The sequence below is a fragment of the Sorex araneus genome, chromosome 2 (assembly GCF_027595985.1).
Source record: "Sorex araneus isolate mSorAra2 chromosome 2, mSorAra2.pri, whole genome shotgun sequence".
NCBI classification, from domain to species: domain Eukaryota; kingdom Metazoa; phylum Chordata; class Mammalia; order Eulipotyphla; family Soricidae; genus Sorex; species Sorex araneus.
In genome coordinates this window covers 103892130-103905122 of record NC_073303.1, presented here as the reverse complement: position 1 = coordinate 103905122, position 12993 = coordinate 103892130, and the positions used below count along the sequence as shown (strand labels likewise).

Sequence of the window (12993 nt, the reverse complement as noted above, 5' to 3'; positions counted from 1 at the left end):
TTAGATCTTTTCCCTGTTATACATAATGACAAATGACCCAAGCAACTTCTCACTGATGTAATAAAATGCTGGGTTACGAGGCGGTTAAGAGGAGCTGAGATTAGAACACTCTGGTGCAAATGCCTCAAAATCACTGCTTTAAAATGATGGCCTTTGATCTGAATTTACTTGATTGCATCCACCATTAATTCCCTTGTTCATTCTGTTACTAGCATCTTGGCGGTTGATTTGAATGTTTTGTAAGACTTACATTATATGGCAGGGTTCGTTTCTGTCTTTTAAACAGTGCCCATGTTCCCACTTCTTTTTGGTAGGAAAGGAGGTTTTTATATACTTTGATCCAGCATGCGTACTTTTGACTCCACACCATGGCGCATCTATAGATAAGTAAAGAAACAGATTACCTTTTCAAATTAATGGGCATTTTTGGTGAATGTTATCAAACTAATAGATAGCCTCTGAAAAATAAGCAATGATTCTGCTTCAAAAAGCAGTAACTCAGATCTAAGTACAAAGTGAAATCTTGAATCGTATAAAATCTTGAAATGGTTTACAATATTCAATTTTATTCTTTTTTTTTTCTGAAACACTGACGTGTGTGTATGCCAAGTTTTACAAAGACTTAAACCTTATAGAACTCTAACATGAAAATATTTCAGTTAAAACCTTCCTTTGCTTATACTGAACTTAAAAATGTAGCTTTCGACACAAACATTCCTATTTAGTGAATTGTAATTGCTTGCACATTTACAAATATTTTTAGTTAAATCATTTTGCTTTCAGGACTCTCCTGATTTCTTAAGAATGGTGAGTCTTGACTTTACTAACATCCATATATAGAGGACGGCCTTGGTTCGTTTTCTTTTTTTTTAAGGGCCTTGAGTTTCAAGCCAAGATAAAATTTCTACATTCTAAACTCGTTTTATTTAAAGAGACAGTCCTGGATTAATTTAGAAAGTTCTTTTAGATGAACTCTATTTGATTTTTTAAAATTCACTTTATTTTGAATGTTTTGTAGAATAAGCCATTTGAAAGATGTTCTGGATGAGAAAATACAGTTTTGAAACCCTGAGCTAAAACAGTTAAGATTCCTTGTTCAAGGAACCTTATTTTTAAAGAGTATAGACTTAAGCTTTCAGGAAGGAAAGAAGTACTTGTGTAAATATCTTTCATTTATTAAAATCTTTAGAATCTTCAAAAAGTTAATTGTTGTGGATGAGCACAGCAGTTTAAAATGAAAGTTAATGTTTCTCTAGCTCTTTTTTGGTATGCTCTGAGATGAAAATCATAGTTCTAAAACCAAACTTACCTGTTTCAATCATTAGTTTTTCAGTAGGTATTGACTTCAAAACTTCCAAATTAGCCTCAGTTTTCAGTGAACTTAAAAAGAAAAAAATCATTATATATGACGTATATTAAAAGAAAGTAAATTTAATAAAAACTTTTTCCATATTATAAATTCATCTAAAAATGTATTGTAAAGTTAACTCAAAATACCAAAATAAAACTTTGGTTAGCCACAATGACAGGGCACTTTAGAATGTATCCTTACAGAATCTAGAGTACAATTTGTTCTAAACATATCCTAACTTTAAAGGGATGCATATTTTTTGCTGCTTAATCAGTTAATTGTTCAGTAACTTTCAATGTACATAAAATTTACCCTTTAAAAATAATTTCTCTTTTTTTTAGATTTTTTTTTTTTTTTTGCTTTTGCTTTTTTTGGGTCACACTCGGCAATGCACAGGAGTTATTTCTGGTTCATGCACTCAGGAATTACTCCTGGTGGTGCTCAGGGGACCATATGGGATGCTGGGAATCAAACCCAGGTCGGCTGCATGCAAGGCAAATGCCCTACCTGCTGTGCTATCACTCCAGCCCCAAAATAATTTCCCTCTTTGGGCTGGAGAATAGTACAGTGGATAGGGTGCTTGCCTTGCCTGCGGCTAGCCCAGGTTCAATCCCCAGCACTTCCTATGGTTCCCAGAGTCCTGCCAGGAGTGACCCCTAAGCACAGAGAAGTCAGCCCTAAGCACAGCCCATGTGGTCCAAAAATAAACCAAACAATAATTTGCCTCTGAATAATTAGCAACAATTAAGAGGCCTTCATGTTGCTGATACCTTCAAAAGGTATTTGAAGGTATAGCAAATACCTTTCTAGGCCAGATACACAATATAAGATTCACTGGTATAAAAGAGTCAGTATTAGACACTCTAAAGCTCATGCTTTACCAGGTCAGGTAACGAAACTTCACAAAGGATGAAAAACCACTCAGAATGAACTTTAACAAAAGCATGCTAGAAGATAGCATTTTCATTCTTCAATCATTAAAGGCCCTTTTCCCACCCCCAAATCTGAAAATGCTTAGGATTCTGAAACTATCTTGAAAGTATGTTATGAAACTATTATAAAAATCCTAATTACATGGACCCAGGATGGATCAAAGGGCTAGTGTCCATGCTTTCATGCACAAGGCCCTGTTGGATCCCCAGCCCAGCACGGTTCTCCAAGTGTGTTAGGAAATAGCATCCAAGCATGGTGTGGTGGGCCTCTAAATCCCTCCCCACCCCCACCAAATGCCCAAAGTTGGGCCATGCCTGGCAGTGCTCAGGGCTTACTCCTAGCTCTGCACTCGGGGATCACTCCTGGTGGCGCATGGGGGCCATCTGTGGTGCTGGGGATCGAGCCCAGGTTGGCCGCGTGCAAGGCAAGAGCACTGCCCACTCTACTGTTGCTCTGGCCCCATGGCTTTCGGTTTGCTTAATGTTTTTCTCTTGGATTAGCAAATGTGCCAAATCCTGGCCTCACTGTAGAGTTCAGTTTTCTTGAATTTCTTTTCCTCCTGAGTGTATATCTTTTTTATGCTGTGTGCATGGGAAGGGCTAAAAGAGAGACGTCTTTATGTAGGCTCCAATTACCCTATTTTGGTCTTATTTTTCACTGAGAAACCATCCCCATTGCTTAACACAGCTGTATATTTTTGATAAAAGTAGGTAATTCTGGGACTGGAGCGATAGCACAGCGGGTTGGGCGTTTGCCTTGCACGGGGCCAACCCGGGTTCAAATCTCAGCATCCCATATGGTCTCCTAAGCACCGCCAGGAGTAATTCCTGAGTGTAGAACCAGGAGTAACCCCTGTGCATCGCCGGGTGTGACCCAAAAAGCAAAAACAAACAAAATAAAAGGGTAGGAAATTCTAGTCCCTAATCTCAGCATAGCAGAAAGCAAGTGGTGAAATGATAAGTGACATGCATTTAAGTGTTGTCTTCCTACAGAAAAATACTGCACAGTTGAGCTAATCACCTAGGAGAGTTCTTAGCCCAGGAAGAACTTGGTCCTCAAACAGGCTGGGATGAGGCCAGGCACTGTGCCGGGAGGATGTGAAGTCAGGGCACCAGAAGGAGCCCCCACGTCCTCAGTGAGCTGAGCAGAACAAGATCTTGTGGACAGGGGAGACTGCAGTCTCAGGAGTCAAGGCCAGAGACTGGACCGGAGAACAAGGGGTGGGACACAGGCCTGCCGCTGGAGACTGGGTGCCAAGCCAGCAGGGAGGCGGGGCCAGCACATGCTAGTGCAAATGCACTTCATCTCTGGCACCCAAAAAAGGGCAAAGAAACCTGAAGTGCAAAATCCTCCTCCTAATCCACCCTGTCGCAGAACGCAAATACACTGATGAAACCTCACCCTATTCTTTTCCCCCCTGGATGATTCTGATGAGGACCCTTTTCCGGAGAAACCAAACCAACAGACAAGCTCTGGTGAAAGCCAGCAGGCCTCGATGGTGAGCCAGAGCATAATCCACCGCTCCACAGGGCCTCCAGACTGCACCCCCTTTTGTGTGTGGGCCCCACCTGGTGGTGCTTGAGGGTCCCTCCCAGCTGTGTCTGAGGACCACACTGCCAGGTACTAAAACTGGGCCTCCAGAATGCAAAACAAGTTGTCTCCCTGACTTCCCAAACTGCTTTTTTATACTATTTCCAATTTTTAAAGATAAATAATAAAACAATGCTTTGTGTTTAACGTAAGGCACCATCATGATAGAAGCAAAACAAGAGGGAAAAGGAACTCAGTATATCAAAGCATTTTATGACAGCAGCTAGCTTTTTTAAAAAAATACTTATTCTTAGTTTTAGAGGTCAGTAGGTGCTGCGTAAGGTAGAATAAGAGAGATTTCAGGGACTAGAAATGAATGCCGACTTGACATGACTGAAACAGACATGTGTCGAGGACTTGCAGAATGGACGTACATGCCTGCCATGTGGACGCCCAGTTCAGTCCCAGTCCCACATGTCCCCTGAGCACCAATGGGGACAGCCCTGAAGTCCCAGCACTGCTGGGCCTGAGCATGAACTTCCAGCCCACGTGGTCTGACCAAGAAGCTTCGAGAGTGGCCCATAGGTCTCCTGAGCACTGATTGGGAGGTTCCCCCTGCCCACCAAAAAAAGGTTGAACTAAAAAACAGGGAAAAAAGTGTTTAAAAAACTTTTAGAAATCATAGGGAGAAAAGAAAAAAAGTCAGCATGTGTCAAAATGAGGCGTACACACACACACACACACACACACACACACACACACACACACACACACACACACACACCTGAAAGGGGCTAATCTAGCACAGTGAAGCAACTGTGATGGGAGCCATGATGAGAAATGGAGATTCAGACCTTCCCTGGGAACAAAAGCAGGCCACAGGGAAGGAACTGGAATGCAGAACTGCAACAGACTTAGCATTAGCACTGGAGGCACGGCAATGAAACTCCAAGTTCTTGGAGAAAAGGACTTCTAATTGAGCACTTATGCCTAGAAAGAGTACTGTATCAGTGGAAATGTTTTTTTTAATAAACAATGCAGACAAAATTTCAAGAGTAAGAACAGAAAACGTTCATTTTCAAATGTGTTCCATTGAAATAAAACAATATAGGGAGCCTAACCAGAGGAACTCCAGCCCAGAAAAGAACACTAGGGTCAAATGCAAGCAGAGAGGTAGACAGGTCTGTAATTCATACAACTCTCAGAAGCCGGAACAGGTTTCCTCTGATGGAAAAATGAAGACTACTGAGCTGCTGGAAAGTATGAAAGGTTGAAGGTTTGAAGACAGCGAATAAAAATATGAGCAACTTTATTCTAGGAAAATATGAAAGTAGCACACCATATGGTATAGCAACCAATATCTGCACAGAGATAATAATGGAAACATTGCATGTGCACACAACCAAAGATTTTTACATGACGTCACTGCATGGGTGTGGGGTGCAAGGAAGACTATGGGAGAGAAAAACATCAATACCCAGCGGGAGGGGTAGCTCAGCTGCAGTGCTGACCCCGGAGCTGTGAGGCCCTGGATCCTATCTCTGACTCGGTGAGTGCAAACCCGAAAAGGAACGGATGCACTCATCTATCAAAGCACCATACCCACTGCACTAATGCTCGGTTCCTCAGCTCACAAGAGTAATGACTTTTTGGGCAGGAGTGATAGTACTGTGGGTAGGGTGCTTGCCTTGCACAAAGCTGACCTTGGGTCAATCCCCAGCACCCAACAGAGTCCCCCAAACCAGCCAGGAGTGATTCCTGAATCCAGAGCCAGGAGTAAGCCCTAGAATACTGCTGAGTATGAGGCCCCAAATCAAAAAGAATCCCCAGTGACATGAAACTGCACTAAAATAAAGATTTTAAAAATGTGGAAGACAGTTAATGTACATAATTGAGGTTCCAGAAATTAAGATGTGGATACTTTTGAAGATTGTTATTTTCCTGACATCACACAATTCATTTGTGGGGTTATTTTTTAAATTCCAATCTGAAGTCAGCTACACAAGTTAAATGATCAAAAATTAAGTTTAATGAAAACTAAAAATATGGGGCTAGAGAGACAATACAGGGGTGAAAGTGCTTGCCTTGCTGGGGGTGACCCAGTTCAAATCCCCAACATATCGCCCCCATATCGCCCCTTATAATGTTGGCAGTGATCCCTGAGCACATAGTCACGCGTAATTTCTGAGCACCTTGGTGTGTGGTTCTTCCCCAAACAAACAAACCAGAAAAATGAGGGCTGGAGTAATAGTACAGGAAGGTTTTTGCCCTTCATGTGCCCAACCGGGGTTCAACACCCATAATCCCATATGGAGATTAATCCTGAGTGCAGGATTAACTCCTGAGTGCAGAGCCAAGAGTAACCCTTGAGCATTGCGAGGTATGCGCCCCCCTCTCCAAAAAATTCGAGGATGATGAGCACATGCTGTGCGAGCAGGAATTCACCTCCCAGGATCATATGGCCCAAGCATTGATGGGAGTGACCAGAAAAGAAAAACTGTGTGTGTGCAAGAAGCATTCAGAACACTTAAATGGGACTAAATTTTATAGCAAATAATGTCATGGTCTGTCATAAGGATATTTTAGTAAAAAAGACGATCAGCTCAGAAAAGTAATACTAAGAAGAAAAGAAAGTCTTATTACTTAATGAAGTGAACTGAAATCCTGAGAATTGACACTGGTTTGGAGGTGCTCTGTAGCTGACCCCCACCACAAGACATTACCTTGAATAAGTACACGCATGCAATACAGTGAACACGTGTGTGGCTTACAAATAAAGTAGAGGCAGTGAGAGTACAGCAGATGAGGCACTTGCACATGGCTGGCCTGGGCTCAATCCCCAGCACAGTATATGCCTCCCTGAGCCCTGCCAGGAGTGGTCCCTGGGTACAGAGCCAGGAGTAAGCCTGGCGTTCAGCTCAGTGTGGCCCCCAACCCCCCGGAAATTAAATTTAAAGAATTAGATAGGGTGATCAGAGAAAAACTTGATTGCCCAAGAAAGTCAGCTGGTGACCTCAAGATAAGGCCGTCTTCCCCTCCTGAAACCCAGGACAGTCTGTTCCAACATTTCAAGCTTGAGTTTTCCATTATAACATACTAGTTAACTGCTGATGTAATGAAATTATTAGGCCAAGATCAAAACAAATTCAACTTCAATTAAAAAAATTTAAATACTGGGTTTTTCCATCTGGAGAAGCCTGTGGTCTCTCTCTCTTGAACCCATATCTCTCTTTCCTCCACCTTTCTAAAGTAAGTTCCTCTAATTCAAATATTTTACTTTGCTTAAAAAAATAATAAAGCAACATTTCACCATAAAGCAATTTAGGATATTTGTTTAATTAAAAAAAAAATTAAGAACCTACCACCCATTAAATCCTATATAGAGATCTAAGTCAATCAAAGCAGCCGCAGCTTCCTTGGTCCCATCAAATGAATGCACCTAAGGACACAGAGTTATGGTTCCATCATTACAAAAACTACTGTTTCAAATCACAAATAACGTTAGTAGGTCTTTGTAAACAAAAGTACAGATATAGGCGAGAGCGATAATACAGCGGTAGGGTAACATGCCCTGCATGCAGCTAACCCACATATGATCCCCAGCACCCCACAGGGTCCTCTGAGCCCAGCCAGGAGTGATCCCTGAGCACAGAGCCAGGAGTAAGCCCTGCAGATTGCCAGGTATGGCTCAAAAACAAACAAAGTCCAGGTGCAGGGCTGAGGATGTGTGTCAAGTGAGAAGTAAGTGTCCTGCAGGTTTGAGCCCTGGTTTTGATTCCTGTCACCACATGTCCCCGCAATCCCAGGTTTGAACACCAAACTACTAGGCAAAAGTTAGAAATGTCATAACCCACCCCCACACACACACGGGGAGGGGGGGGAGGAGTGCTGGGGGATAGAACCTGGGCCTCCCACGTGCAAGGTAATGTACTACCACTGAGCCACATCCCTGATCTATAAAATATTTTTAGAAGTTGTGCATTGTTTCCATTAGAGGTGAAATAACAGACAAGTTTCAAAAAAAAAGAAAAATGAGACAAGTTTTAAGATTTATGAAAAAGTTGTGAGAACAGTGCTTTAAAAATATAAATTATTGGGTGGGGAGCTGATCCAGGGGCTGGAGCCCATGGCTTGCACGTGCCAACCTGGGGACAATCCACCAGTGTGCCACTGGCCACCTGTGTACCACCCGAAGCCCCAAGCACAGCCAGGGTGGCTCTGGGGAGCCCTGGCCGCAGGCATGAGCCATCTGCCTGGTTGACTAACAATCACTGGGATGAGCCCCCTGGAACCCTGAACTCTGGGTAAGAGCCCCCCACAAAATATACACTATTATGCACAAAATGCTACTGCTTTACAGGCTAACATGGTGGATGGCGCGTTTTCTCCTTCCAACATCGGGCATTTAGCGCATACTACTTCACGCTGGGACATGTTTATGCAACCAACATAGTAACAGCTCCTTTAAATAACACCCAGCAAGTGACTTTCTGTTAATACTGAATCTGGAGAGTCTGAACACATGACCGAGAATGTTTCCCACGCCAGAGAGAAGTGTCTTCAGAGCTGCCCAAGCCTTGCTCTGCCCCACAGGACGTCAGCTGAGAGAAAAACAGCCTCCAGGAATGCTGGAAATTCATAGGACTCTTTCATAAATCACTTCAGAAAATTCTTCTTAGGTTCGGGAGACGGCTCAAAGGGTTAGAGCACATGCTTAGCAGGCGGGAGACCCGGGTTTAATCCTAGATGACACCTAGTCCCCCTGCCACTCCTGAGAGCAACTCCTGAGCACTGCTCTAGGAGTAGCCCCAAGGACCAGGTATGGCCCAACAAAGAAAACTATTATTCTTTAGATGGTAATCACTTGTGGTTTTTTTTTTTTTTTTGCTTTTTGGGCCATACCCAGCAATGCTTTGGGGTTACTCCTGTTTCTGTCCTCAGGAGTTACTGCTGGCAATATTTGGGGGACCACATGGGATGCCGGGGATCGAACCTGGGCCGGCTATGTGCAAAGCAAATGCCCAACCTGGTATACTATCACTCCAGCCCCAACAATCACTTTTTAAAAAATAAAAATCACACATGTGAGTTAATTTCTTTTTTGTTTTTTAAACTATTACAGTCTCTTCCAAGTGAATTCTCACTTAGAAATAGTGCAAACCGGCTGGAAGCTGGGGACTGAGGTTATAAGATGCTACTAGTATTTGAAAGGTAATGTTGAAACTCTCTTAACTGGCAAGTACGTTCAGTTCCTAAGAGATATGCCACAGGGTCAGTGAAACAGATAAATATACGTACTGCAACATTAAGACCACAGTAATGCAGGAAATGCATGTCATGCTAGTATTAAGAAACATGAGGCAGAAGCTAAAACTTGGAAATATGTATGAAATTATCAACGGAACACGAGTATGCATCAAACACTTGTGCTATTCTTTCCTTAGTCGCACAGAATAACTACATGCTCTTATATATCTGGATGGCAACTTTATGCTATAAATGAGTGAGTCTCTTCAAAAAGAACGAAAATTTGTACACCTGAGCTTTTTCTTGAGGCACATCCTCCATAGAGTCCTTGAGACAAACAAGATTTAAAACCACTGCTGGGACAGAGCGGTGGTGGCGTGAGCAGGGGGCTCTCCTTGCATGTGATTTGCCTGGGTTTGATCCCAGCACCTCTCTGATCCCCCAAGCTCCACCAAGAATCATCTCTAAGAACAGAGCCAGTGAGCCCCGAGCATCATCAGGGGTAGCCACCAGACCAGAAATCATCATAATCAAGACTTAAAATTACTGCTCTCAATACCTGGGTTAGGTGAGAGGGAAATATCTCAAACTAATGATTGAAACGACTGCACCAAAACTGCTTGGAGTAGAACCAGACTATAAAAGAGGAAATTCTTATATGAGACAGACAATGAAAATGGCTAAATTAGAAAGTTAAAGGCAAACCTGGAATGACTGGTTAAGTATTTTTAAATGATTAAATTTGGGGGCAAGAGCAATAGCACAGTAGGTAGGGTGCTTGCCTTGCACACGGTCATCCTGGGTTTGATCCCCAGCATCCCGTATGGTCCCCCAAACAGTGCTAGGAGTAATTCCTGAGTTGCAAAGCCAGGAGTAGTCCCTGAGCATCCTGGGTGTGGCCCAGAAATCCCCCACCCGCCCCAAAACAGTGATTAGTCTTTATTTAGCTCAAAATTTTAAAGAGACTGACGGTAAAGACAGACCAAAAAAATATATATATATATATCACACTGTCGAAGTGTGTAGAGGTAAATTTGTGGTTTTTTTTTTTATGAACAGAATTCTGTATTCATTCTTGTATTCTAAGCAAAATTACAAATTAAAAGTGGATTTATGTTTGTTCTACATGCAGCCCACAGCCCCAAAAGCAAATTTTTATGTCCTTCAAAGAATGAGAACTTTAATAATTTTATTGTTAAAACCTTAATCACCAACTCATTTTCACACATCAAGTAATTAAAAAGAAACTGAAACTCACCACTCCGCCAACACATCTATCTCTATTTCTCTTCATTATGTCTGTGAATTAAAAAGAGAACTTTTAGTAAAGAAGACTTGACTTCTGCGAGAATCTTAAATTCCCATAAGATTTTAGTTTTCTCACCCAAAAATTCATCGTGTGAATTTCGACAATGAAGAAACATTGGTAGTTTTGTTTGTTCTGACAGTTCAAACTGTTTTTCAAAATATCTGCATAGGAACAAAAAGATATTTATTCATTAATTTCAGCATGAGAAAAAAGGACAATGCAAATGTTAATTAATGGTATTCTATTCTCTAGAAATTCAAAAAGAAGTCATGAATTTGAACAGTGCAAACAGCTTGGGGCCTAGCAGAAGGCTTTTATTACATAACTTTCTAGAGGGCAATATTGATTTCCTGGGATTATGAAATCATTTTCAGAAATGTTTGTAATTTTATCCATGATTGTTGCCACATGTACACTCCACACTCCTCACGGTACCGAAATAAAGAGCCTTACAGTTTCAGTTCAGAGCAAGAGGCACGGTACTCAGGTGGCTCCCAGCAGTGCTCAGGAGACAGGGTAGTGTTGGGCACCAACCCCAGACCTCCTGCATGCACCAGCCCTGAGCCTCTCCCCAGCCTGCTCGCTATGTCCTTGGAGGCTTTACATCCTTCACATCCCCTGATTTATGGGAACAAACCTCCTGAAGTACAAGGCAACCAGTTCCCCAAAGCTACCCCCTGGGCTTGTGAAAATGGTTAGGAATGAAAAGTCGCCCTGTAACAGTCTTCCTCCACTTGGCTTTCTGTGTCTTTATTAACCAAGACTTGGGCTTTCCTTCGCTTTGTCCTTCGGATCCCAGGGAGAGGGAGGAGGGAAGGGCAGGGAAGTCCCGGCTCTTCTGTGACGCTAGGGACTGACACCGTGGGGCTTCCCCCACTGAGCTACATCCCTCACCCTGAGAGTCAGGTTTTAAATCATCTTTTTAGATTCTGCTGGGCAAGAAGAAGCAAAGAGATATTAATATTTGCCCATAGTCACCATTCCATAAAATTAAAAGATCTGCAAAAGTGAACAGGGGCGGGAGTGCCAAGCAGAGATAACGTGTGTTTACCTCCTCTGCGCTCACAAATCCAGTCCAAGAGTTGGGTTAATCTACACCAAAACAGAGACCGACCGGTATGCCCAAGGCAAAATGCTTTCATAACCGTGACAAAGGGGAGTGCCCAGACTAGTGAGGAAAACACCCTCCCAAGAGGGCGATAGGTGTCAGAAAGGAGTCCCCAAGGTGTGCCACTTACCCTAGGGACACTGAGTCCTGTGATCTTACACTCTACAACACTGAACAGGAGGCAGAGACTCTGGGGAACTGACATGTTTGAGAGGCTAGGGATATAAAAATGCTTGTCCTGGCAGTCTGTGGCTCTGGGTTCCATCCAGGCATTTTAAAAAACAAAACCAGCCCCCAAATCAGGGCTGGAAAGGACAGAGTTTAAGGTGTTTGCCTTGCACACACACAGCCAGTCTCAGTATGATCCCTGCCATGGTATATGGTCCCCTGAGCACCGCCAGGAGAGATCCTTGAATATCTGCCAGCCCTCACCCGACCCCCCCCAATTTAATTATTATAATTAAATAATTAAATTATTATTTACAGCAAGTATTTAATTATAATTATATAATATTTAATATAATAGAAATAATATAATTAAATAATTTATTATTATGCCATGTGATGGTTTATAATTAAAATTTTTGTTTGAAGCTGAACAGGCCATCTTTTCATTATTTCCACCACACTATCTCTGCTTCATCAGTGCTCCAAGAGTCTAGATGGCTTCCCAGCCCCTTGGCACGCCTTCCCCAGCTCTCCCAGAAGTCTGTCCTTCCCTCTGCTCTCCACACCCTTAGCTTATGTCCTCTCTTATCTAGGAGTGAGATGAAGCCTGAGTCTTCATGCTGTGCCGAGGAGGCACGTGGTAACTATGCTCTGAACAGGGTTCACACTGTCGTAAAAACCCCTGCCAGTGGGCAAGTGCTGTAATGCACACATGATGTCCAGCGGCACACGGACTGCTTTCAATTATGTGCAAAGATGACGGCAATCATAACAGTCACACAGAAGAGACACTATCAATGTTTAATCGACATGTAAGTGGGGTCAAAGTATTTAGGTTGCGCTTAGAGTCCGTTTTGAGTCATCTGTACAACAGTCATCTGAGCTGTCCTCACTGCCGTGCTGGTTTCACGTGGCTCAACGTGGCCCAAAACAGACCGAAGTGGAGGACTTAGGATTCTCCTTGAGGAATCTGTCACAGACAGGCATTCGCTACTTCACTGTGAAATCGTGCTCTTTCGGGGTTAAGTGAGCAGCCCCATGTGAATCAAGAGGGAGAAACACTCCAGGTGACTGTCCCACCTATAGCCCTCCAGCACGCCCCGGGGAAACACAGCCAACAAATACTCCACACTGACTACCCAGCTCCGGGAGGGGGGCTGCAAATGAGAGGCCCGAAAGCAAGTCTGAGACCCGTCCGACGTCGCCTGGTCTTGGGCCTTTCCCACTCAGGCCCCTGCCTTGGGAGGGAGGACAGGACCCTCCCCGGTCAGTCCACTCCAACCCAGAGGCTGCCAACTACGCTGGACACAAAAGGCATGAGGGGCTCACTTGTGGGGCAGGGTCAAG

The 12993-nt window shown here is 43.2% G+C and overlaps 1 protein-coding gene across 3 annotated transcripts in view; it reads right to left on the bottom strand.

Moving 5' to 3' along the window:
• TATDN1 (TatD DNase domain containing 1) overlaps positions 1-12993 on the bottom strand; it is a 37394-nt gene that overhangs the window by 5322 nt on the left and 19079 nt on the right. For all 3 annotated transcript variants that reach the window (XM_055129596.1, XM_055129597.1, XM_055129598.1), the window contains 5 exons: positions 10446-10531; positions 10320-10360; positions 7177-7253; positions 1310-1380; positions 251-377 (listed from right to left, as the gene is read on the bottom strand). In XM_055129596.1, coding sequence (XP_054985571.1) covers positions 251-377; positions 1310-1380; positions 7177-7253; positions 10320-10360; positions 10446-10531 — 402 coding nt within the window. The remainder of the gene's footprint in view (positions 1-250; positions 378-1309; positions 1381-7176; positions 7254-10319; positions 10361-10445; positions 10532-12993) is intronic.